At 37.6% G+C, this 27,836-nt stretch overlaps 1 protein-coding gene across 1 annotated transcript in view; it reads left to right on the top strand.

The window, feature by feature from the left end:
- TMX4 (thioredoxin related transmembrane protein 4) overlaps nt 1–27,836 on the top strand; it is a 51,372-nt gene that overhangs the window by 13,490 nt on the left and 10,046 nt on the right. Inside the window, exons 3-6 of the mRNA XM_072736368.1 lie at nt 9,037–9,082; nt 10,691–10,819; nt 13,813–13,858; nt 23,413–23,514. Of these exons, the coding sequence (XP_072592469.1) occupies nt 9,037–9,082; nt 10,691–10,819; nt 13,813–13,858; nt 23,413–23,514 (323 nt within the window). The remainder of the gene's footprint in view (nt 1–9,036; nt 9,083–10,690; nt 10,820–13,812; nt 13,859–23,412; nt 23,515–27,836) is intronic.

Raw genomic sequence — 27,836 nt, 5'->3', positions numbered from 1 at the left:
TTATTATTTTGCTGAGTCATTTGAAAATCACTTGTAGACCACATGATACTTTACCCTTCAATACCTCAGCATATTGAAATCTTTATAATTATTTCTCATATATAGTTTTATAGTTTTTTGAACCAGGATCTAGTCAGGGTTCACTAACTGAATTTAGTAGTTATATCTTTTCAGTTTCTTTTGATGTGGAAAATAGTCCCCTCTTTTTTTCATGACATTGACACTCTTTTTTTTTTTTTTTTTGTTTTTTTTTTTTTTTTTTTTGTTTTTTTTTTTGTTTTGTTTTGTTTTGACATTGACACTCTTAAGAGAACAGGCCAGGGATTTGCCTAGGTGTGTCTTTATGGTAACATTTAATTTATTCTTATATTTTCTGCAAACTTGAATTTTGGTCTAGAAGCATGATTCAGGCTAGATGTTTATGGCAAGAGTACTTTATAGATAATCCTGTGACTTAACTTGTATTCCATCGGAAGACACATATTATCACCATTAATGTTGAGTTTGAGTACTTGGTTAAGGTGATTACAATAAACATCTCCATTATAAAGAAAAGACCCTACTTTGTGATTAGGAAATAATCTGTGGAGGGATACTTTGGAGATGTAAGATCCATGATGATCTTACCTGAATCACATTTTTTTTTTTTTTTTTTGAATCAGATATTTCATAGTGGGTTCTAGAATGGTGAACTTTTTTTTTTTTTTTCAGAATGGTGAATTTCTAATTCTGTTGTTCCATCTACGTTTATTAGCTGTTAATGATGTGATTTTTCAAAGGAAAGAGGGAAATAAATGAAACTTTTAAATTCAGAAAAGATGCAATTTGTTTTTGTAGTTTAAAAATAACTGTGTTTTGGGACACTTAGGTGGCTCAGCAGTTGGATGCCTGCCTTCGGCCCAGGTGGTGATCCTGGCATCCAGGATCGGGCCCCACATCGGGCTCCCTGTGAGGAGCCTGCTTCTCCCTCTGCCTATGTCTCTGTCTCTGTCTCTCTCTGTGTGTTTCTCATGAATAAATAAAAAAGTCTTAAAAGAAAAAAACAGAAAAAACCCAACCTGTGTTTTGTATATAAAATGAGAAGAAAAGATGGGTTTTTGTGATTCAGATTTCAATGTTTTTTTTTTTTTTAATTTTTATTTATTTATGATAGTCACAGAGAGAGAGAGAGAGAGGCAGAAACACAGGCAGAGGGAGAAGCAGGCTCCATGCACCGGGAGCCTGACGTGGGATTCGATCCCTGGTCTCCAGGATCGTGCCCTGGGCCAAAGGCAGGCGCCAAACCGCTGTGCCACCCAGGGATCCCAGATTTCAATGTTTTGATTCAATAACTTTATTGGTTATTTTTTTTCCTGTCTACATTCAATTTTTATCTCCTGTATCCCTTTATAAAGGATATTGCTGTAACTCCTGTAACAACTGTGAGTGCAAAAACACAATGTAAATGTATTTCCAATTACTTGGACTACAAAATGTATGGTGTCTGTTAAGATGTGTTGACAAACCCTTGGAGAGAGATTTCTGTTAAAGCCATCAGTCCTCAAGCTTTTGCCTTTTCTAATCATTTGAATCAAAGCCACTTCTGCCCATCTGCTATTTAGAAATGGACAATTATACTTATTAGTTTGTGGTTTGAGCTGTTAGAATGAGTTACTCTGTTTGGACATCAAATTGCAATTATATTTTTGCTCTGAAATTGTTTTTGTAGTTCAAGTTCAACAAAATCAGGTGTGAACTGATACAGTGAGTACCAGATATATTTTATGATGAGTTTCTTAGAAATGTAGCTGACCTATTCACATTCAGTCATTTGGTATACCTGCCGTGAATTCACAGCATGATTTGAATTAAAAGAATTAAACAATTACCTTTGTGATGGATTCATAGATCTGAAGGCTAACTGAATACATCTTTCCAACTAAAATGTAGATTTACAGCTACTTTTTCCATTGTGAATGGATGGAGTGCTTTTTTGATGATATAGAGACAAATTTATTATAATGAAATATTTTAAAAACAAATGTATCATTGACTCCTAGAATTTATGTAAATGTAAGCTATATATATTTGAAACATTTATCAAAACAGAAGGAAAAAAACCTTTGGTCTAGTATTTTTTAGGAATAATGAAGAAACAAAGTCCAAATAAGGAAATAAACAAGTTTTTAAAGTATAATTTTAGAATTCTTTTAAATAATAAAAATTTAAAAACTGCAATTCATAAATTAAAATTATGAGACAAAATTCCACACACATGACTGAGTGGCCTAAAGAATATTTCACTTCATATTATACTATTTTATTTTATTTTGAATTACAAATCTAATGCTGGAGTCCCTGGGTGGCTTTGTGTTTGAGCATCTGCCTTTGGCTCAGGTCATGATCCCAGGGTCCTGGAATCAAGTCCTGCATCAGGCTCCCTGCAGGGAGCCTGCTTCTCCCTCTGACTGTGTCTCTACCTGTCTCTCTGTGTCTCATGAATAAATAAATAAAGTCTTTAAAAAAAAAACCCAAACAAATCTAATGCTGTCAATATTTTTAAAGGATTTAAGAATAATGTATGTATTCAACAAATACTTGCATTTCTACCATGCATCAGGTTTTGTTCTAGATAGCAGTGATAGAGATACATGATACAAGTGAGTAAGGAAGATAAAGACCTGGCTCTCCATTGAGCCTACATTTTAGTGAAGGAGGGAAATAGTAATAAGAGTAAATTGGAAAAGAGTGTCTGGTGGTAGTAAGGACTAAGAGGAAAAAGAAAGCAAGCTAAAAATTTAGAAAATGATAGGAGCCACTATTTTAAAGAGGATGTCTAGGGAAGGACTGTTGGACTAGATATCTTGACATATTGAGGAAGTGAATTTCAATAAGCTGTAGGAGAGGAGCATTACAGACAGACCAAAGAGCACATGCAGGGAGGAGTGTACTTGGCTTATTTGAGGAACCATATGACAGCCAGTGGGGTACTCAAGATAAGCAGAGCTGGAGAGCTAGGAACCAGACCATGGGGGTCTAGTTGGCCATGAGAAGGAATTTAGATTTTAGTATGATAGGAAAGAAGTTACTGGAAGGTTTTGAGCAAGAGAGTGACATGATATGTATGGCTTACATTTTAAAAGAATTGCTTTGGCTGCTACATGAAAAGTTTCCTGTAGGAGGTTGTAAGTAGAAGCAAGAAGAAAAGTTAAGAAGCTAATGCAGTAGTTCAGCATGGAGACTATGGTAGCTTGAACTAATAGCAGCAGGGATGAGTGACTGGAGTTGAGATGCTACATTTGGCTGGAATATCCAAAAGGATTTCCCGATGGATTGGCCTGTAGCATTTGATGGAAAGGAGAAGATAGTAAAGATGAAAGGAGGAGCAGGTTGGGAATAGGGTTGAAGTTCGACATGTTCAATAGAAAACCAAATAGAGCTGAGCTGGAGATACATATTTGAGGATCATCGCCGTGGATGTATTTGAAAGGAGAGGAAGAGGGACACCTGGGTGGCTCAGTGGTTGAGCATCTGTCTTTGGCTCAGGTCGTGATCCTGGGGTCCTGGGATCGAATCCCACATCGGGCTCCCTGCAGGGAGCCTGCTTCTCCCACTGCCTGTGTCTCTTCCCCTCTCTCTCTCTCTCTCTCTCTCTCTCTCTGTCTCTCATGAATAAACAACATCTTTTGGAAAAAAAAAAGGTGGGGGGAATAATTGAGATTACCTAGGAAGGGTGTACTAGGGAAGTGTTTTGAGGATTGAAAACCAGGGCACTCTATCATTTAGAAGGAAAGAGGTTAGTTCCAGCAGAGGAAAAAGAGAAGCATTAGAGGTAGGAAGGAGGTGGAGGAATAGGGGTTCTGGTAGCCAAATGAAGAGAGGATGTCTTATGTGGTACTAACTCATTGGCAAGCTTCTGGGGCAACTTGTCCCTCTACTTGAAAGCTCTTTGGGTATTTACTTTGCTTTTACAGAATCTAACATCCTGAATGAGCAGTTGGGGTATCATTGAGATGATACCACTTTTCCTCAAGTTGGGCACTTTACTGGATATTTCTGTGTATAGATTTATATTTGATTATAGATCTTCATTAGCATATTCTTTCATTATGGCTGCTTTGGCAGGAATGCAGTAAGGCATAGTTTCATTTCTTTTTCCTGCAAGTAAAATTTAAAAAGAAATGAAAGCAAGAATTTTTGAAGTGTTTCTGCATAGCCTTTAGTTATGCCTGTAACTCTTCCATTGGTATATCACAAGAGATTTTTTTAAAAGAAGTTTGAACAGAAAATAAGTTTTCAGAATGATAAAGATTGGGGATTATACATTCCATTTTACAGTTGAGATGTAGCAGTCAAGGAAAAGCAAAGCCTTAGATTAGATTACATAACCTTGCCTACTTAATACTACATAGACCACGTGTTGTTTTAGCTGCATGTTCTTTGGGAAATTAAATGTAATGAACATGTACTTGAATGTTCTGTTCCATGCAGATGAGCTTAGTTGTGAAGGACAGGAAAACAGCATAGAGCACCCATGGGTGATGGCTATTTCACTAGACTGGAGGTATACCAGACTTCTACCACAGCCAAGAATAAGCATTGTGTTTAAACCACTAATTAATTGCAAAAGCAAACTTACTTTACTTTCTTCAGTTAGTGTTCATATTTTAACTTTATAATTTTAAAAATTAGTATTTTGTATTATGGTGACAACTTTATTTCGATCTCACAGGTAAGATTTGTTCTACTTTTTTTTCATTGCTTTCCTTCTGCTACTCTTTTGGTAATAACAAATAACATTTAGTTAAACATATACTTCAACCTATAATTATGTCAGACACTTTAATACATTTTAGCTTCATAACAACCCTAGAAAGAACTATTTATCTCTATATTATTCAGAAAACTAAGACTCAGAGAGGTTAAGTAACATGCCCAAAGTAAAGCAGCTATAATAGAACAAAAGCTAGCAACTATTAACAATTTTTTAAATATTGAAGTTAAAAAATTTCTCTTGTGCTTTTGTGTATCCAAATATATTTCCCTGATATAATTTTTCTTTCTCTAATCTTTTAATTCTTTTCTTTCTTTTGCTATACGTGTTTAAGATAAGCCTGCTAATAAGAAATTAAATTTTGTCCTGCATTTTGGATTAATGCCCTTTTTACATTGCAGTCAGTCTTCATTTTTTAAAAATATTTTATTTATTTATTCATGAGAGACACAGAGAGAGAGACAGAGACAGAGAGACAGAGACAGAGACACAGGCAGAGGGAGAAGCAGGCTCCACGCAGGAAGCCTGATGTGGGACTCGATCCCGGGACTCCAGGATCACACCCTGGCCTGAAGGCAGTCACTAAACTGCTGAGCTACCCAGGGATCCCCCAGTCTTCATTTTAAAGTAGAAGTTTCTCTTAAAGTAAAAAAGACATGCAGAAATGTTGGGAGACCTCATGGTCAAACTTTCTTAGTTAAAGGCTGAAGAGTATGCTTGTTTCTTCTACATTTTCTGAGGTTTCTCACAGTGAATCATTATGCCAGCCTTGCAGTGAGCTGCCGCCCTGCTGTTGTAATCCATTGGTAAGGTCCATGCTAGCCTTGTTTTTCAACGTTGAAGTCCACACCCTCAGATGGTGCTTCTCTGTTCCAAGTTGGTCATGTTTGAACTTTTCAGGTAATTGAAAGACTCCCTTGATACTTGATAACATCAGTATTAAAGGTTAGAAGACATTTTTGGAGCAATGACATGAAACTCAAAGCTTTCTGACATTTGTTAGCCTCTCAGAAATGACATTTAGTCAAGGTGAATTTCCTGTGGTGTCAGATCTTTGAGGACTTAGTAGTGTTTCATAGTTAGAACTACTTTGGTTGTTCTCGATTCTGTTGTTGACTGTCCTAAATACATCCTCAGTGACAGTGGATTATTCCAGACAGCAAACTGAACTCGGAGCTGAGTTAGATGCCATGATCATATTATTAGTATTCTGCATGGGTTGTCATTTGAAGAAATACTGACAGATGTAAGTGAAAGCAGTTTTGAGGTGTTATAGTTTATTAATAATCTTTAACCTTAACTGATGGTCTTGTACTCTGGTACAATAGTTAGGGAAAAAGCACAGCAATTCATACAATGAGCCATAAAGTTCTCATACCCTTTATTTTAAAAGTTTTGGGGATGAACATCCTTTTAGTCTGAACCAGAAAGGTAAAGAAGACACCCAGAGACTATCTATCACTGTGGTCAAACACTGTATTCTATGTGCTTTATAAATATAAAATCATTTAATACTAAAAAATACTGAGATAGAAATTATGATGCCCATTTATGAGAAAACTCATGGTTCATATTTACTGTCCCAGATAAAAACTAAGATGCAGAAGTGGGGTTTGACTTTAGGCAAGCTGGCCTATGAATCTGGAAATATTGTTATACATACTGTATAAGTTAATATGTTTTATGAAATACATTTTCTATTTATTTACTTTTAATCTATTGCCATGGCCGATGATGACCAAGAACATATGAAGGATTTAAAAACTTTTTAAGATTGATTTATGTATTTATTTAGAGAGAGCTTGAGCAAGGGGTGAAGCAGAGGGAGGGAGAGGAAGAATTTCAAGCAGACTCTGAGCTTCACTCGGGGCTTAATCTCACCACCTGGAGATCACGACCTGAGCCAAAATCAAGAATCGGTTACATAACTGACTGAGCCACCCAAGCCCCTGAACAAATGAAGGATTTTAAAGACCACGTTAAAAATACTGCCTTAAGTGATGTTTAAATTTATTAGAAATCCTATTTAATCTGATAAAAATAAAACCCAGATAGAAATTTGAAGAAATGATGGGATGCTAATTGTACACTCCATTTTTTTCTAAGATATATTTATTTATTTATTTGAGAAAGAGAGAGTGCATGCACACAAGTGGGAGGGGTAGAAGGAGAGGGAGAGAATGAAAACCTCCAGCAGAATCCACACTAAGTGCAAAGCCTGATGTGGGGCTCTATCTCACAACCCCAAGATTATAACCTGAGCCAAAATCAAAACGCTTAGCTGACTGTGCCACTCAGGTATCCTTGTGCATTCTATTTTAAAAGAGCATGTAAGTAAAGCATAATTCCCTAACATTGTAACTCTCCTTATATAAAATTTGGCATAAAAAAAAAATTTGGCGTGGTCATAAAAATCTGTAGCTAAGAAAGAAGTGAGATATGAAACTTTTTATAAAAAAGATTCTATTTATTTATTCATGAGAGACACATAAAGAGAGGCAGAGACACAGGCAGAGGGAGAAGCAGGCTCCAGAAGGGAGCCCGATATGGAACTCGATCCCGAATCATGGGATCACGCCCTGAGCCAAAGGCAGATGCTCAACCGCTGAGCCACCCAGGCCTCCCTGAAACTTTTTATAGTAAGCAAGACATGTAATAATTTTTCAAGTCTTTAGGATCACCAGTACTTTTTCCCTTGGCAGTTTAGATTTGGAAATACACTAAAATATGCCTTTGTTCCTTGGTAGAGTGGAGTTCCAAGCTTGTGAGAGGTGAGAATACCCTGTAGACAGAGATGCTTATTCCAATCCTCAACTGACTTCTCAGGTCACTTTTGTTTTTGTTCCTGCCAGTACAATCTTTAAAAAAATATAAATCATAAATGTATGAAGTTTAGGTTTCTTTTTGTAACATTGACTTTTACTGCCTGCAGAATACTGTGTTTGCTTTTAGGTGCCATAGGGATGTCTTAGAGTTACTTAGTTGGATATGAAAAAAAAAATAGAGAACCCTTCTTTGGGAAGACTCATCATCAACCAATAAATTATTTTGCTGAATATAGATTTAGTTTATAAAATGAGTATAAGCAAATATCCCTTGTTATTAAAAATAAACCTTCAATATCTCAAACTGCAAGTCATCCCAGAGCTGTAAAAATTGAGCCACTTTATTTAAATAAGGATTTGATATCATCCAGATAGTCCTGCAGTGGGAAAGGCAGAAGTGATGTGGAATGTGAAAATGATGTATCTGCCATTTTATCATGTGGGCCAGGAAGATCCTTCAACTTTCCTTCTCTTTATCAGAACTGGTACTCACACAAATATTATCGATTTAAAAATAAAGAGCAGGGATCTGTTCTTTACCCTTAGTGTCATGCAGGTTTTTGTTGCATGCCCCTTACCTTGATACCACCCATCCCTTTCTGGTCATTATTATTTGATTACATTATCTCCCTCTGCCACTAGGCTGTAACTTCTTTGAAAATAAAGACTGCATGTTTTTGCTTATTTATGTGTCTTGAGCCATTATCACAGTCCCTGGAACAAAGAAGTTGCTTAGTAAATAAATATTTGATAAGTGACTAAGGGCTTTATTTATCTTTATCTTCACATGTACCTAGCATAGCATTTGATATGTGGTTATTGTTCACTAAAGGTTTGCTAAGACAAATTGAAAAAAAATCTGTATAATGTACATTGAATTCCTGGACAGAAATTACAAGTTTTATAATTGTGCAAAGATTATACATGATCCATCTTATGTCATATTCTTTATTCTTTCTTAACCTAACTGACATAATGATACCTATAATTTACTGAGTCCTTTAATTTGTGCTAAACACCTAACATACAGATTTAACCTAACTTCAGAACAATTCAATCAGGCTTTAGTATACCCATTTTACAGAAAGATTGATTTATTTAAGGTCACAAAGCTGGTAACTAGAGAATATAGTATTTAACCCAGATTGCATGACTCTACAACCTATCGCTTCAGCTACCCTACTATTCCAAGCAATGCATAAGCCAAAAAACTTTAGTGTAATGTATCAAAGATAAGTAAATTGTATGTCAGTGACCAGGAAGTGGCTAGGTAAATAAAAAAGGATAAAAATATGATTTCTTTAAGTAAAAAAAAAAAGTAAATGATTAAATAATTGGAATGATTTTAATAGTGTGACTATGAAAACAACCTCAAGGCTGCTTATTCTTACAACATAAGTTAGCTGCTTGGTGTAGTCGGAGTTTCACGTTTAACTTTTTTGTTTATGCCTCCTGTAGGTTTGAGTGGCCGCTTCTTTGTCACTACTCTCCCAGCATTTTTTCAGTAAGTGTAAATAATCTTCTGATTAGAAACTTAAAAACATTAGAAAATATTTGAAAGCAGTAAACGTGTATGAGGAATTCTAAGTTGTTTTCCATAACCACTGCTCATTCAGCTTAATGTTTGAAGAGAAAAAGGCTGATGTGCATTGAATTATAGCTGGTAGAAGAGAGGGGTGCCCAGAGTACCCCAGGGGAAAGGCACCTAATATCAGACAGTAGGAGGGGGCAGGGGGAGTCAGAGGAAGATTTCTCCAATGATATGAAAGGTAGAAATTGGATTAGGCAGACAGAACAGAGAAGGCCTTTCCAGATACAGCAGCTATCATGGAAAAGCCTGAGAGAAAATGAGATACCTTCTGAGGACTATAACTGCTTCTGGCCCATTGGGTGCAATTGGATCATCCTGAGTGATAAGGCTAGAGAGGCTCAGATAGTGACAGGGGAAAAGGAAGGGGTCGATACTTAGGAGGTGGGACCATTGGGACATGGTGACTAGTTAGCCATAAGGAAGGAAGGGCCTGTGATGACCATCAGTGGGCCATGTAGAACTCATAAAAGCTACTGAAGAGGCATTAGAATAAGATGCAGTTTGGAAGATAGACCAGAATGGAGAAGATAGTGTGAAGTGCCTCTATTAATTCCCAATGGAGAAGTTTAGGTAATAGTTTGAATTCAGGATCTAAAGCTCAGAAGAAAGATCTAGACTAGAGACACATATTGTGGAGTCCTCAGCATCGTGGCAGATAAAAATTGCAGTATATCTAGAGAGAACATATACAGTGGGACAAGAAATAGGTCAAGGATAGGAGATGGGTTGACCAGCATTAGGACATCTACGAACGAGGACAGGGAGTGAGGAACTGAGCAGGGGTGGTCAGAGTAATAAGAAGAAGCCAAGAGCTCAAGTCATAAAAGCCAGTGGAAAGGAGGAAGGAAGAGACGTTCAGTAGTGGACAGTGCTGGTGACAGACTAGGAGAAATGATAGAAAAGTGCTCTATGGATCTGGCGTTGCAGAGTCATTGGAGACCCCCAATGTGAGCCGTTTCTATGGAGCCGGGGCAACAGAACCACCAATCACATGAGTGCTGAATGAGTAATACTTAAGGAGAAAATGGCCAGTGCAGAATCTTCCCTCAGGAAGCTGGACAATGGCAAGAAAGCCAGAGAAAGACTGAGGGACCTGTGAAAATACAAGGTGTTCTGTTAATTTTGAAGAGAGGCCCTTGAATGACCTAAGTTCGGAAAAGTGGATACAATTTTTTAAAGCTTGATAAAAATTATTATTTTGCCATTGTAAGAGAAAAATTGAAACAATTGATAGCAAAAATAATAAAAAGTAACTTGGTAGATTAGACACTGCTGAGAACTTTGCTTATGGTCCCAAATTGTACGGTGATAAAATAGAATGCGTAATGCTTGCTGTTTGGGAATTTCTCATCTTTAATACATTAATATTTATGCCTACCTATAATTTTTTTCTTCTTTGAGCCAAGTTAAAATTCAAAGTGAAGTTCACATGTAAAACTAGTAGTTGTTTTGATTTTTATTATCTGTAGCCCTTGTTATTTTAATGGATTTATTTACTTTTTTTTTTTTTTTAATTTATAGTGCAAAGGATGGGATATTTCGCCGTTACCGTGGCCCAGGAGTCTATGAAGACCTGCAGAATTATATTTTAGAGAAGAAATGGCAATCAGTGGAGCCTCTGACTGGCTGGAAATCCCCTGCTTCTCTGACGTAACTTGTTATTTTTCTTATGACAAGATGTTATTTATAAAATAGGAAGTATTAAGTTGACAGCCTTGAAAATCTACATTTTTCTTCAAATTCAGTTCTGATTACCCAGACTACATCAGACCATGCTTGGCCAATGTTGTGTTTCTGGTTTTATGACCCACATGTTTCAACCAGTTGCTAGTATACTGGGAATTAATTATCCAGCTTCAGGTGGGTTACAAAAACCTTCTCTGTAACTTTTCCACTAAGCCACATCAACTGTTTCCTCTTTACAAAATATAATATTAAATATCACTTACCATTCTTTGTTCTGTTTAAATTATTGGTAAGAGAGAACTCTTCCCTGAATTATAATTTATTGAAGGAATTGCTGTTGTATCTATATGGAAAATAAAACATGGTGTCTTTCGCTGACTAGGGGAACACTGCTGGGGGTAACTTTTGTCCATGATGGCAAACTGTATAATTCTTGGTGAAGATAAGATCAAACCATACTTTTTCCATAGTTGGCTTTAATTTTGGATCAAATGTCATAATTGTAGTTAATTTTACATTAGTATATAAATTGAATCAAATCATTCAATATATCAGGAATAAATCATCTAGTATCATTTATATAATACCCAGGAAATACAGAGCTTACTCTAAAAGCAGTTCACCTCTGGCATTTCATTCTACAAATATTTGAGCACTGATTTTTATGCCAGACGCTGTTCTAGGTTCTAGATATTCAACAGTGAGGAAGACAGAGTTGATCCCTCTGCTTTCCATAGGTAACTTAAGGTAAGACAGATTAAGAAAAAAACTAGAGATATAAAGAATCCTAGTCTAGATAACGCTATTAAAAACAAACAAATCTTTACTAAGACAGGGACTGACTGTGGGGCATAGGCCTCCATCGGATGAGAGGTGGAGTAGCAGAGAGAGCTGAAGGATAGGATGACCTAGCTGGGTAAAGGGCATGGAGAGGAATATTCCCAACAGTGGGTATAGCATGGCCATAGGCCCCAATTTGGAAAGAGTTTGTGGTACTGAGGAGCAGAAAGATGGCCAAGGCTGAGCAGAGAGAAAGGGAAGAGAAGTGGTATATGCTAAGAAAGAGAGGCAGGCAGGAGCCAGATCATATAGGTCTATGGCCTCAGTTTGGAACTTGTACATATCAATGTGTACAATTAGAAGATGGCTCTTAGGAAGAGAGGTTGCAAAGGGTACAAATGGTTGAGATGAGACAGTTAGAAGGGTGTTGTAGTGTCTAGCCTAAGGATTATATTAGTGCCTAGCAGGGTTGTGGCAGTGGGAATTGAGAGAATTTGAAATATGCTTTGAAAGTAGACTTGGTTAAGATGCAGGAGAGGGAAGAGTCACAAAAAATCTCTTGGGTTTCTGCCTTAAGTACTTGGTGGGTCTTGGTATCAGTTACTGATTTGAACAAGGGGAAAGCAAGGGCTCAGTGTTGGACATGGTAAGTTTGAGATTCAGACATCCTTCTAGAGCTGTCAGGTTGGATGTCTGGTGATTGGTCTCCATGGAGAATTCAGGAACACAGATACAAAGCATGTAGATGGTATTCAAACCTTAGAAGGGATGGAATCACCTAGAGAGGGGGAAAAAGATAAAAGTGCTTGGGACCGCCAGGAGACACCCCAAAGTTAAGAAGATGGGTCAGGAAGGAGTTAGGAAAAGGAAACTGAATGAGTGCCAATGAGGCAGGAGGACCATCAGGGGTATGATAGTTTCCTAGAAGCTAAGCAAAGGATACTCAAGAAAGGGAGTAGTCTCTTGTGCCCCATGTGACCAAGAGGTGAAGGAAAATCGAGTCTGAGACATGGATGTTGATGGAAGCAATGCAAGGTCATCATGGCCTAATCACAAGTAGTGATAGTACAGTAGTGAGGACAGAAGCCAGGTTTGTATGGTTAAAGGTCCAGTGAAGAAGAAACAGTAAACATAGATACTCCTTGGAAAAGTTTGTGAAGCTGGAGAGCCATATGAAGTCCACAGATGTACTTTTTAGAAGATAAGAGAGGGTATAACATGTTTTCATGCAGAAGAAAATGATCTTGCAGAAAGGGGGAAATTGCTAATGCAGGGAAAGGGATGGCAGAAAGAACCAAGTCATTGGCAAGACCAAAGAGAGGGATCTGTGGAAAAGTGGAGGAATTAGACTGTGGTAGGGCAGTGGTACTTTCTCTGTTGTAACAGGAGGAGATGGATCAGGTGTCCACCAGGCTCAGATTTGGTGGTGGGGAGATAAGAGAGATCACATAATGCCTTCTGATTTTGCAGTGACATACAAGGAGTACTGTTAGCTGAGCATGCACAGGAAAGGGAGGGTGCAGAAGGTCTGAAGGGAGGGAAAAGATATGAGCTATCATCTCAAGTAGAGCGTAAAACAATGCAGTCTTGACTGCTCCCTGAGGTTTGTGCCTGTGAAAGAACAGCTGGCCATGTGGTCTTCCCCGGACACATACCCAGCTACCCAGGGAGGCTTGAATGTGTTTCTAACAGAGGAATTGAAATGAAGAGTGTGGAATCTAAGCTTTATGTGAATGGAAGTGAATCCAGGAGAGGACAACATATTGCAAAAAGTGGAGGGGGAGATCCCTATGACCTGAGTTTTGTTTTTGCCCGTCCCTTCCCTTCCCTTCCCTTCCCTTCCCTTCCCTTCCCTTCCCTTCCCTTCCCTTCCCTTCCCTTCCCTTCCCTTTTCTCTTCCCTTTTCCCTCTTTCCTTTCCTTTCTTTTCCTTTTCCTTTTCCTTTCTTTTTCTTCTTTTTCTTTTTCTTTTTTTTCTTCTTTTTTCTTTTCTAAGTAAGCTCCACACCCAGTGTGAAGCCCAACACAGGGTTTGAGCTCATGGCTGTGACACTGAGACCTGAGCTGAGATCAAGAGTTGGACACTTAACCAACTGAGCCACCCACACCTGCCTTGTTTTTTCATAATATACATCACCAGTGTTGGTTCTTCTCTTCATTTATTCACTTTTCTTTTAGGATGTCTGGAATGGCTGGTCTTTTTAGCATCTCTGGCAAGATATGGGTGAGTAATCTTAAATATACTTTTTGTGATTATCTTTGCAGAGAGGTTTTTAAAGAGTTAAAATGCAGCTTCTACAGGAAGTAGAAGGAAAGTAAACACTTTAATACTTTTATAATTTCACTTTTTTAAAAAAATATTTTATTTTGGGGGGGGGGGAGAGAGAGAGAGAGAGAGAGAGAGAGAAAGAAAGAAAGTGCATGAGTAGGGGGAGGAGCAGAGGGAGAGGGAGAAGCAGACTGCCCACTGAGCAGGGAACCTGACAAGGGACTGAATCCCAGGACCCTGGGATCATGACCTGAGTCAAAGGCAGACCTTAACTGACTGGGCCACCAAGGTGCCCCTATCTTTTCTCGTCAAGCAACACAACTGCTCTCTTGCGGGGTCCCCAATAGAAATGTGTCCTTGTGTAGAAGGTCATAAATTGAAGAAAGACTGTAGCCACTGTGTCATTCATATTTTCTTAGATCAGTGATGAATCCCTTTATCAAAGCTGAAAGGGCTTTTGTGGTTTTACTTCATCTTATTTTCCCATTGTCATAATCTCCCTACAGGTCAAAGATTAAGCCTGAAAGTGATTCTCTGTGTCAGGGATCAGCAAACTATAGCTTCGGGGCTGGCCACCTGTTTTCATAAGTAAAGTTTCATTGGAACACAGACATGTTCATTCATTACCTATTATCTAGGACTGCTTTCATGCTATAGTAGTAGAGTTGAGTAGTTGTGACTGAGATCCTATGACCCACCAGCCTAAAATATTCGCTCTCTGGTCCCTTAAGGAAGTTTGAGAATCCCTACTATAAGCACTGAGTCATTTCAGTGAGTTAGAACTGTTATTTAGGTTAAAATGTTGAACAATTATGTAATCTTGAATGTGTTACATAATCTTTTACTTCCTTTATGTGTAGGGTGGGCTAAATTCTGCCAAATTTAACCAACTTGCTGTGGAATTAAATATATATCCTTAAAGTATTTAAAAAAAATCTTTAGAAGTTGAGTCCTTATAATTGTCCTTTCAAAGCTATGATTCTAAGTCATGATGTCATATTTAGAACTTAATATTCAAGGAGTTCATGTTTCACTTGCAGTACAAATTATATGGTCATATATATTGGAAAAATTAAAGGCAACATTCATCTAGATTTACCAAAACATCAGAGGGCTCTGAAATCCAACAATGCCATACAGAAGTCTGATCTTTCTGTTGCCAAAGAACAAAGCCGAGCACATGTCCACCTTTCCATTTACTCAAAATGTTTAATATAGTAACATCAGAATGAATTAACACACGAGCTGTTTCTCATGCTTCTTCTGTTTCTCATGCACATTGATATGTGTTTGGGGAATTTAAGAACAATCTTTTGTGTCCCAGTTTTTAATATTTTCTGCCTTGTGAGATATACTACTAACTAGGATTTTTTAACAATAGAAACTAAATTTGTCACTTGCGTTCATTATTTCTTGGGCACTTGTGTATGGTATTAAACAATAACTGGGATTTTCCCTCTCTCCAGATAACATGAGTTTTATATGGTTTTCTTTGACTATTTTCATAACACTGATGAGAAGTTTATTTATGGTTTGAGAATTAGGAATTTCCAATTGGGAATTGAGAATAAGAATTTTACCCTTTGCAGTATGTTGACACTAAAGGTTGACAGAGTTATATGTTCTAATAGCCATATCAGAACCTTGTAGCCTTATAATGTTTACTTCAACAGGATAATCATAACAGACTGATATCAGGGATCATAAGAGCAAGATCTTGGCATTAGAACCTATAAGAAGTGCAGATCAAGAGATGAATTTGTTTAGTGGCTTAAGAAGAGCTTAGATAGAAGTTGGTCATGACTTTCATGCATTGTTAAAGAGGTATATTTTCAAATATAGTATCTGGGGAGAAAATAATTGCTTTGTCCTCATAACGACATTTTTTGTTTAGATAAACGGGAGTTTAGATAAAGAGTTACAGTTTTTCATTTTATCATGCAAATAATTACAATGTGTGCCACTTGTCCTGTCAAGGCCAGGAGTGGATGTTTTATCTCTATACGCACAGTGCTCCAGCCTTGGGCAGCACACAGATTCTGTGCATATGCATCAGACTGCAAAGAAAGGGCAACTTGGAGAATAAAATATGACCCATCTCTGAACAACCAATGAAGATGTTCTTCCTTTTTTTTTTTTTTTAAGATTTTATTTATTTATTTGAGCAGGAGAGAGAGAGTGAGCGAGAGAGAGAGAGAGAGAGAGAGTGCGCGAGAGCACAAGTATGAGTGGGGGGTAGGGGCAGAGGGAGAGGGAGAAGCAGACTCCCTGCTAAGCAGGGAGCCTGATGCAGGACCTGATCCCAGGACCCCAGGATCATGACCTAAGCTGAAGGCAGACTCTTAACTGACTGAGCCACCTAGGTGCCCCTATGAAGATGTTCTTAGTGATTAGAAAGTAGAGTAGATATGATATTTATATACACATATATACTTAGAATGTCTTTCCAGATATTTAAAAAGGAAACAAAAGAAGATAGTTTTATAGGATAAATTGTTAAATTTGACAATCAGTTACATTTTACATTCTATAAAGTCACTTTTGTTTTTTAAAGATTTTATTTATTTATGAGAGAGAGAGAGAAGCAGAGACACAGGCAGAGGGACAAGCAGTCTCCATGCAGGGAGTCTGATGTGGGACTCGATCCCAGGACTCTAGGATCATGCCCTGGGCCAAAGGCAGGCGCTAAACCACTGAGCCACCCAGGGATCCTCTATAAAGTCACTTTTATCTGGTATTAATACCATATTTTTTCTTTTTGGTCAGTTTTTGCCTGGAATGTTTTTCCACTTTCAACCTTTTTATAGTTGTTGTTGTTGTTGTTGTTGTTTTGTATGTGGGTTTGTTGTTGTTTTTTTTTTTTTTAAGATTTTATCCATCCATAAGAGACACAGAAAGGCAGAGACATAGACATAGGGGGAAGCAGACTCCCTGTGGGGAGCCTGATGCAGGAGGATCCCAGGACTCCGGGATCACTACCTGAGCTAAAGGCAGATGCTCAACCACTGAGCCACCCAGGTGCCCCAGTTGTTATGTTTTAAATGAGTCTTATGAAAAGCATATAGCCAGAAGTAATTCTTTTGAATGATAAAGTTGGTCCATTTATATTTATTGGCGTCACTAATGTATTTGCTCTGACTGTAGAGTGTGTGTGTGTGTGTGTGTGTGTGTGTGTGTGTAGTGGAGAGTAACATGACTAAAAGAACATAAGTGGTAGGTTTTAGATTATTTTGATTATTTTGATCTCTCCATGTGTGTGTATTCATTACCTTAAAAATCTGTGCTAGAAATTTGGCATCACCCTCTGTATCAGCATCTAGCTTCCCCAAGCCTCTTGACAACTTGTGTAGTTGCTTCTTTTCTTAGAGACAAGTTTCCAGCTTTCCATGAAATCTCTGGGAAGGCCCCTCCCAACCTGTTTCTACAATCTAGCCCCTGTCCTCTTATTCACAGAGCACGTGATTTCCAGCCTGATGAGACTCAATCCTTGGCTGGCTGGCAGGTTTTCACTTCAGCCTTGAGGTGTAGTCTTGCCTGGTTGTACCTAAAGAACCGCTTAGTGAGTGAGTCCTCCTAGCTGCCCACCCAGCTCACTCACCTTATTTAGCCAGCCCTTCTCTCTTGCCCAAGATCCTTTCATCAATGTGGAATGTGTAATTGTGGGGAACATAATCTGTTTATAAGTCACATTTAGACAATATAAAATTATAGTGCAGCTGTATTAACAGTGAACAAAAAAAATATATATAGCATGTGGTGAGAGAGAGAGAGAGAAAGAAAGAAAAAGAAAGAAAGAAAGAAGAAAGAAAGAGACAAAGAAAGAAAGAAAAAGAGAAAGAACATGGCTAGAACTAAATGAGTATAAGGTTTCCAAGAAGGAAAGACACAGAGTGGCTAATGCCAGTGAGGCAAGGATATTGATGCCCATCCACAATCTCTTTTATCCTACTGAGACTTTGTGGATACATAGACAGATAGAAGTCAGTGTTTCTTCAGCAACAGTCTCCCCTGGTTGGGTAGCTGGTTAAATATAATATTTCTGTAGGGAAAATTGCATGTTATTAAGTGGGCGAAAAGATGACAAAACAGTATGTGTAATGTTATGTTCATGTGGAGTTTGTATGTGTATACAGGAATATGCCTGGAGGGAGATTAATCAGATGTCAACAATAGCTATCTCTGATCCTGAAATTATGGCTGATTTAAAAAAAAATATTATCTTTCTCTGTATTAATTTTTTTTCTATAATGAAAGAGATAAAATAAAAACAAGAGCAGTATCTATAAGATCAGAGCCTACTGAGCTCATCTTAAAGTCCTTGAGTTTCTGCTCTAGGAATGAAGCCAACTTACTCAATCTGGCATTCTGGAAACAAGAGCTTGTCCTCAGGATGTCAGAATTGCTTGTTGAGGAGACACCCACATAGCTGAGTTCCCATGAACTCAGGGGTTTTGTTGTGTTCTGCATTTGGCTTCCTTAATTCTATGCCAACCTCCCATATGTTCTTGCTTGATTAAACCCTTGAGGTGGAGAAGTTCCTTGAATAGTGTTATAAGCCAGATCTGTGAGCTTTCGGCTATCACCTGGAATCTGAGGGATCCTTAGTAGGTAATTTATAACAGTGTGGGGGAAGGGTGGATAATCTCAAATATTCTCTCCACCACTAAAATTCAGATTGTCTTCCCAATGTAGTTGTGATGGTATCCACCTATGTATTTTAATTTTTATATAGACTCATAGAAGTACTGCCACATCTGCTATAACACCTATCCTCATAAATAGTCTTGACATTTGCCTACCTCATATGAATCACTGGTGCCGGAAGATGTACAACTCAAGGAATTTCTTAAAGAGTGCATAGACATCTTCTAGATATGGAATTGGTACTAATTTTATATTTATAGTGGCTTAGAAATTCAGCTTAAAAAATTACTCAATGAAAAATGTCAATAATCTAAAGGATAGTACAGGTGCTATGAAAGCAATGCACAGGAGATTGAACTTGGGAAGTACTGTCACTGAGTGGTGCCGCAGTCAGGGTTAGGAATCCTGGGGCTCACATGTTGTCTGTGGCACATGAGTGGAGAGACTTTCCAGTCTTTCTGTCTTCTCATCTCTTTTCAAGTTGGTTACAGTGGTGTAGGGAGGTATTATCTTTCATTCTTCCAGAGAGAAAGCTCATTGTTCTCCACCCTGTGTGTGTATATCTGAACCTATGAGTTTTCCCTGCTATAAACTGTTGTCACTAGAACACTTTGAGTGCTTAGCATAATCAGTATTTGATAACTGTTTGTTGTTAGTTGTATTCATTAATCATTGTTGTCGTCATTGTTTTACTTATTACCTCTCACTAGTCAATACGGAATGCTTTATCTTTTTATTCATTTTTTTAATCCAGTCTGATAGCAGGATTAAAATAGGGTTTTATGGCAGTTGTACAATGTGTATTTTTGCTAACTAGGTTTATCATCAATATTTCAATATTACTTGATTTTGTGAATTTGTGCTGCTTGCTGAGCTAATATAGTATGGAGGAACTGCCTTCACCTTGGTGCCACTGTTGTCATGCAACAAGGTGGACAGTAAGGTAGGCGGCATCTGTGGGAAGACAGTCTGGATGATGGAGAAGATTAAAGGCTTTATAAATACCTCACAATGAGAATTAAAGCCCATAGGTGTTTAGAGAGGAGGATAACAAGAGTGTGTTTTTTTCAAAATGGAAATACTTTTTAAAAACTTTAATGTGAGTATAATTAACAAACAGTGCTATATTAGTTTCAAGAGTACAAGATAGTGACTCAGCAATTCTCTACATTACTCAGTGCTCATCGTAATAAGCATACTCTTCATCTCCATCACCTATTTCACCTATCCCCTCACCCCACTCTGCTCTGATGACCATTAGTTTGTTTTTAACAGTTAAGAGTCTGTTTTTTGGTTTATTTCCTTTTTTTCTGTTTGTTTCTTAGATTTTACATGAGTGAAATCATATATTTGTCTTTGATTAATTTATTTCACTTAGCATTAAATACTCCATACATATTGTTGCAAATGGCAAGATTTCATTTTTTATGGCTAATATTGCACACATATACCACATCTTCTTTATCCATTCATCTGTCGATAAACACTTCATTTCCTTCCATAATTTGGCTATTGTAAATAATGCTACAATAAACATAAGGTGCATACATCGTTTCCAATTAGTGTTTTCATATTCTTTGGGTAAATACTCAGTAGTGAAATTACTGGATCACATGGTATTTACATTTTTAACTTTTTGAGGAACCTCCATACTGTTTTCCATGGTAGCTGTACCAATTTACATTCCCACCAACAGTGCATAAGGTTTCCTTTCTTTCCACGTCCCCGCCAACACTTAAGAGTATGTTTTAAAACTTCTGAAATGTCCTCCTGTGTTTTAGATGGTAGCATCTCTCCTCACTGTTTTGAGGGGTTTTCTTTGTAAAATTATCTATAACCATATTACAGTGAGATAGTACACACCCACAGAATACCTCTCTTAATGCCTACAAGGGGCTGCAAGGTTGTGTCTTGATACATGTGTTGAAAAGGTAAAACATCGAATGTGAACTAAACCCTTGGCCATTACTAGAGATAGCCTTTCTGAGCTACTTCCACACAGGGAAGATGTTTTGAGGATTCTGATCTGTGTTTGAAAGAGATATTGGATTTGTCCCAAAACGCCTCAGAGTATATCCTGTGACATTGGCAGAATCTAATCACAGCCTCTCTCAACAAGGCTGTGCAGCACTGGGCTGACTGAGTGGGTGCCCTTGGACAGCACTGAATCTGCCCTGTAGTAGTTCAGCTCTCGGAGTACTGAGCTGTCTGGAGAGAAGATTCTACCGGTGATCCTTGGAGGCCTTGGCCTTGCTCCATTCCTTAAATTCATCTGACCACTGGGTAATTCTACTGTAAGGGTGTCTTCATTTAGTCTCTCATTCAAATCTGTATGTAGCCAAACACTAGCTCTAATTCCATTATCTATTACAATGGTATAGTATAAGTTGTCAGGCCCATTAGGTGATATTTTTGTGCATTTTAAGGAAACAAAGTAAGATGCTTGCTTATAATGAGCACATATAATATTGAACAAGGATCAGTATTTTCCACAAGTGAAAACTGTCACTTTACCTTGCAGTTAAAGAAACAAAAACTCAGGAATGTAAAATTGAATTTGATTAGTTTGAATCAGTTATTACTTAAAAACATATATACGGCAAAACTTCAAGTACTTAATGCCACAAATCCCAACACTCTTAAGGTGTTCTAAAACCATTGTGGACTCAGACAAAATAAACAGATAAAGATTTATGTCTACAGTTGTGAAAACACAACTTGGTTAAGGAGGCTTTAGTATTAATCAACTAAAAGACCACAAGATGGTGAGGTTTCTCTAAGAGGCTCAAATACATCCTTTAAAGAATAAGTTGATATGAGAAAATTGAAGTAGAACTTGCTACAGTAAGAGGATATTTTGAATGTGCTAAGTGTGTGACTCAGAATGCAATGACTCAAGAGCAAATAACTTAGTGAATTCCAGAAAATAACTTAGAAAATTTCTTGGGGGTTACTTTAATCATTTATTTTGCTGAAAGGGCATAAGATACTATCCAGAAGGACTTATAACTGGACATGATTCATTCCTGCAATTAATGGATATTACTTATAAAGCAAGTTCCAGAATACAGGCCTCTATGGGTCAGCACAAAGTTAGACTGGCTTTCCATATCTTTTAATTCCTTGGCACATTTCAGAGTTTAATCCTGAGGGTGGCACCGAGTAAACAAGAGAAGCATAAACTATGACTACATAGAGTTTTCTAAAGTAGAGAACTGTATGACACATTTTAGAACTTAAATTGAACAGAGTTTGAATGAAGCAACCTTTGGATATCCCAAATGCCTCTTTGCCTGCTGGGCTGCAGAATGTTAGATTATTCTTAATAAACTATTGCCCTGGCTAAAGGCAGAATGTTGAACAATGCCATCACCAGAGGACAATAATAGTTTTACAAGTCATGAGTTGTTTGTATTTCCTATGAATAATTGAAGGATCTGCTAGTATCTCTTTTTTAATTCAATAAATATTTATTGAACACCTTGCAATATAAGTATGTAAAGTACTTGTTGAGTCTAGATCTGTCCTTTCTACTGAATAAGAAATTGGAGAGAGGAGATCTCAGATTATTCTAGACCATTAACAAGCTGTTTTGTTTGTTGGTTTATCATTCAGAATTAAGCCAGAATAAAATATACTATTGTATTGGCATTTATAAACTAGAAACCAATGGGAGATATTTGAGTAATCTGGATTTTGAGAAATATTAAATTAAAATAGAAGCTAGGAGTCATTTTCATCCACCTAATCAGTTATAGGCAAGTCATTCAGTTGTTATCTCTGCTTGCTGGTGGCACTTAGCTTGGAGCCATTTCATCATATGCCCAGTTAATGCTTGGATTATAGTTAACGATTTTGGTTTTGGAACTAACTGTAAGATCACTAAGCCATCATGGTGAAGCATGGTTTCAGCAAGTCTACATTTAAGTGGGCCTTGACTCCAAACTTGCATGATTTAACATGCAAAAATGCTAAATAATTATTAGCAAAAATGGTTATCTCTTCACCCATTTTTTAAAGTGTTTGACATCAAATAGAGTCTCAGGGAACAGGAAGCATGAAGGGATGTACGCTCTACTCAAAGACTGATGGAATTTCATTTATTTATAATGAAATAACTAGAAAAACTTTCTTCTAATATTTTCAGTTTTGTAGGAAAGTTATTGAATATGAGTGGGATAGAGTAATGGTCTGATTAGGAAAAGGAAGTATGAAGAAATTTTTTTATATTTCATTTCATTTGATTAATTGATCAATTAATTTATTTTAAGGGAAAAGGGGTGGGGGTGGAGAGGGGCAGGGGGAGAGAATCATAAGCAGGCTCCATGCCCAGCATGGAGCCTGACATGAGGCTCCATTTCACAACCCTGAGTTCATGACCTAAGCTGAAATCAAGAGTCAGACGCTTAACCAGCTGAGTCACCCAGGTGCCCTTGTATGGAGATATTTTAAACATTTGATATTCTGTAAGTAGTAATTTAGTTCCACTTAAAAATTGACAAAGGCCCAAGAAGTTTAATTTTTTATGGGTGCCACATGAGGAGTAAAAATTGAGGCATATGGAATTATTAGGGAGAATGACCAAAAAGAATCTATTATGATGAAAGAAGGGGCTTGGAAAACAATTCTGCCAGAGTTCTCCCAGATCATGAACAAAGGTATGTAGGTCTTACTAGATATGACCTTGATTATTACTCTCCAGTACTCAGCGTTGTAAGACTTGTTCTTGAAGAATCGAATAAATGTAGACTGGTGAACTTTGTGGGAGCTCATACGTATAGAAACATTGTGCAAACTTGACTTCTAGCTAAGAGGGAGATTCAAACATGTTTTGTAATAAGTAATTTTTTTTCTTCTGATTACAGCATCTTCACAACTATTTCACAGTGACCCTTGGAATTCCTGCTTGGTGTTCTTACATCTTTTTCGTCATGGCCACCTTGATTTTTGGCCTTTTTATGGGTCTGGTAAGAGAGAATGCGATTTTCCCCTTTGACGTTACATAGGTTTTTTTTGGTAAAACTAGAAAGCAGCCAAGAAAGAAAAGATGCATAAACAAATATCATTTTGTGTATAATCTAAGCAGTTACTTTTTTGATACTACTCTTAGTGGTAATTTGAGATATAACAGAATATTCCTTAAACTTTTATCTCCTAATCCTAACCTTAAATATCCTGAAGGTGTGTGCAGGTATATAGTCTATATATCTAGAATATAGGCAGTAATGAAAGAAGAATTGGAGACCTTACATGAATTCCTAATTTTTAATACAACCGAGTCAGCTGTAATTTCACACATTGCCTACTTGACTGGAACACTGGTGATAAGGCCAGTCCTGTGAATTTGTTCCTTGAGTGAACAAGATGATTTTTCTTGTTCATATCCTCCAATTGAACCTCTAATCCTGACCAGCTGCTTATACAAACACTCTGGATATCCTAAGGTGGATTTTCTAAGATAATGTAGATAAAGAAACACAGTCATGGGAAAAAAAAAAAAAGGTGCAAAGCACATTACTATGTCTTCTTTAGGTTTGAAAATTAGTATGTAGTAAGTATCTGTGCATTTTTTTCCCTAGATGTTTTAGGTAAGAATTGAAATAATAAATTTATTTACCTAACTATATAGTATTTTGACAATGTTTTACTCTTTTACATAGTTTTTAATCTCTCTTTTTATCCACACTTAATCAGTTTGATTGAGCTTTAAACTCTAAGAAGTTCTTAAAAGCCATTGTGCTATTTATTAATCACATAGCTCTTAAATACTGTGTGAAAGAAATTTCATATAAAAAGGACATTTTAGATAAGATTATTTTAAAGTCTATCCTTACATTGTATAATGCATTTCAGCTCTTTAGCAAGTTCTTTTTAAAAATAAACGTAAAATGTTAGCAATTGCTTTTATGTATATTGATATATAACTTGTAATGACAAAGCTATACTCCAAGAAGCTAAGGAGGCTTGATTTTATTTTGCTGCAAATATACTTACCTTATACTATGGCATTTGAGATCTGACTGCTGGTGTTAACTTCACAGATGGTGGGTGGGGGGGGGGACATTCAGATTTGTCAATCATTAGGTTACATTAATCTTACTGCTAACCAACATGTCCCTGACAGTCTGGCGTAAAAGGATTGGACTTTGGATATAAATTTGACTGTATATAAATTTGCTTCTCCCATCTATTGTCTAGTGCTAGATTTTTCCAGCAGTATATTTTAGAGCCACATGAGTGAGGCTTTTGTAAGGGAAACACCATGAAATCCTAGGTGATTCTCAAGTGGAGTTATGGAGAATGTAGGTTGAGTGTGAGCCTATTGGAAGAGCACTGGAAACTCATCTCAGCATAGTTTTTGAATTTTATCTTTGAAGTTAACTTTAATAAGTTCAAGAAATCAGATCAGGTATGCCTATACCCCAAATTCATTTGGAAACTTATATTCAAATCATCAGTCCAGGAAGGTTATCAAGGTTTGGCCTGAAGAAGAGAGTTGAGTCTAGACTGACTGTTCAGGAGCCTGGCAAGATAGAGGTCCTCAGCTCATCTGGTTTCACAAACTTACCTAGATAACTTTCGAAACATCCTGAACACCTATAAATTCAACTTGAAATGTAAAGAGAGAACAGCTGGAATGCTAGAGACAAAGGTTTTTGCTTTTAACAAGGTAGGAAGGTGAAAAAAATTAAAAAGAAATAAAATGGGTTGGGGGGGAGCTATGACTGCAGGGCTAAAGTGGAGCTGCAAAAGCCTCCAGGGCACAAAAGCCCAGCCCTGGACAAGTAGGAACTTTAAAAATCCCTGCCTGAGTTTTCCCTGACAGGAAAGTGCTTAGCAGGGAAATCAGGCAGAATCGCAGAAGGGGCAGTGAAGCATCAAGATTCCTGGAGTCACTATAAGACTGTGGTGCCTGGGACAAAGCTCACTGCAAACTGCAGTCCCGTTTTGCTAAAGGGCTGGAGCACCGCAGCCCTTTGGGGCATTTGGGAGAAGCCCGCTGCTTACCCTAGAGCCTGGCAACAGATGGAAGTGGCTGTCCTCCATTCCCTTCAGGAGAGGCGGTCCCTGGGAGCGCAGATCCAGCAGCAGGGCCCTGGATCCAAGGACACTGAAGTGGATGAAGCTGGCTATCCTCCATTCCCCCTGGAACAGGCGGAAGCAGGGAAAGCACAGGAAAGCAAGAACTCCCCTGCTGCACCCGTCCCCAGGAGCACCTAGGCCAGTGTGGACTGCGGTTAGTTACTATGGGGAGCTCGACTGCAGAGCTGGACATCTGGCTGCCACCATTTTTTTTTCCCTCTTTGTTTCACCTTGCACATACCTTTGAAAGGCAGGGCCTCTAGGGAACAAAGACCTCACAGGATAAACAGCTCATACTGAGCCCAGCACCTGGCAAGAGGCGGGACATCTCCACTCAAGCACAGACACCTGAGAATACGTGCAGCAGACCCCTCCCCCAGAACTGCTGGAAGAACAAGGGAAAAGCAAGTTTACTGAATAAGCAGCACTGGAAAGCTCCAGGACTGAGGGAAAAGAGTATATAGAACTAGAGGGTCCTTTTTTTTTTTTTTTCTTTTTCCATTATAACTCTATATCACTAAAATTTTTCAATATTTTTTATTTTCCCACATTGACTACAATATTTTACCAGCTCTTCTTTTTTAAGTTTTTTCCTTTTTGACTTTAATATTTTACAATTATATGTCTTAGATATATTTTTCACTTCTGGATTCCCTTCAACGTTTTCAATTTAATTTTTGTAGATATACAAGATACGGGTTTTTGTTTTTTGTTTTTGTCTGTCTCGTTTTGTTTTTGCAATGGTGGAAATTAGTACTTTCTAACACACAACCAAAGTATACCCAGAACCAAGGGAACACCAAGTTGGTTCATTCTGTGAGATTATATTCTCTCTTCCTTCCCATTAGCCCTCCTCTTTTATCTTGTTTATATTTTTGTGGTCGATGTTGGGACTTTATATAAGTATTGCTGGTTTACATAAATTTGGGATTAAGCATCTTTTAACATATAGAACAAAATACACTCAGAACCAAGAGGATAACCCTATATGTCCCCTCAGGGGGACCACATTCCCTCTCCACTACCACTTCCTTACCACCACCATTCCCCCTACCACCTTTTTTCCTTTCCTTTTTTTTTTCTTTGTTTTTTGTTTTAGTTTTTAAATTTTTACTACTTTGTTTTAAAATTTGTTTTTCACTTTAGTGGTCCTTTTGTTTTATTTTGTTCTGTTCTTCATTTTCTTTCACTTTCTGGTCTCTTACCTCTTTGTAATCATCTAGGGTGTATTTTACTTAGGCTGTGCTTGATTTTTTTTTTGACTCAGCCTGCTTATACAGCCACTCTGCACTGGACAAAATGACTAGAAGGAAGAATTCACCACAAATGAAAGAACTGGAAACCATACTTTCTGCCATAGAGTTACAGGATTTGGATTTCAATATGATGTCAGAAATTCAATTCAGAAGTACAATTATAAAGTTAATGATTCTGGGGAAAAAAAACATAAAGGACTCTACTGCAGAATTGAGATCTAATCAGGCCAAAATTAAAAATAGTTTAACTGAGATGCAATCCAAACTAGATGCTCTAACTGCTAGGATTAATGAGGTGGAAGAGAGAGTGAGTGATATAGAAGACAAGTTGGTAGAAAGGAAGGAAGCTGAGGAAAGAAGAGAAAAAAACAATTAAGAGCCCATGAGGAAAGGCTTAGGGAAATAAATGATAGCTTGAGAAGGAATAATATATGTCTAATTGGGATTCCAGAAGAGGCTGAAAGAGAGGGAGGACCACAAAGTATATTTGAACAAATCACAGCTGAGAACTTCCCAAATCTGGGGAAGGAAACAGGCATTGAGATCCAAGAGATAGAGAGGACCCCTCCAAAATCAATAAAACCCATTCAGTACCTTGACATTTAATAGTGAAACTTGCAAATTTCAAAGCTAAAGAGAAAATTCTTAAAGCAGCAAGAGACAAAATATTCTTAACTTATATGGGGAGAAATATCAGATTAACAGCAGACCCCTCCATAGAGACCTGGCAGGCAAGAAAAGGCTGGCTATATTCAGGTTACTAAATGAGAAGAACATGCACTCAAGAATACTTTATCCAGTAAGGCTGTCACTGTGAATAGGAGAGATAAAGAGCTTCCAACATAGGGAGAAACTGAAAGAACATGTGACCACCAAACCAGCTCTGCAAGAAATATTAAGGGTCACCCTGTAAAAGAAAAAGGGAGCCCAAAGAAACAATCCACGAAAAC

Source organism: Vulpes vulpes, chromosome 14, assembly GCF_048418805.1.
Source record: "Vulpes vulpes isolate BD-2025 chromosome 14, VulVul3, whole genome shotgun sequence".
NCBI classification, from domain to species: domain Eukaryota; kingdom Metazoa; phylum Chordata; class Mammalia; order Carnivora; family Canidae; genus Vulpes; species Vulpes vulpes.
This window is presented reverse-complemented; position numbering and strand designations above follow the sequence as displayed.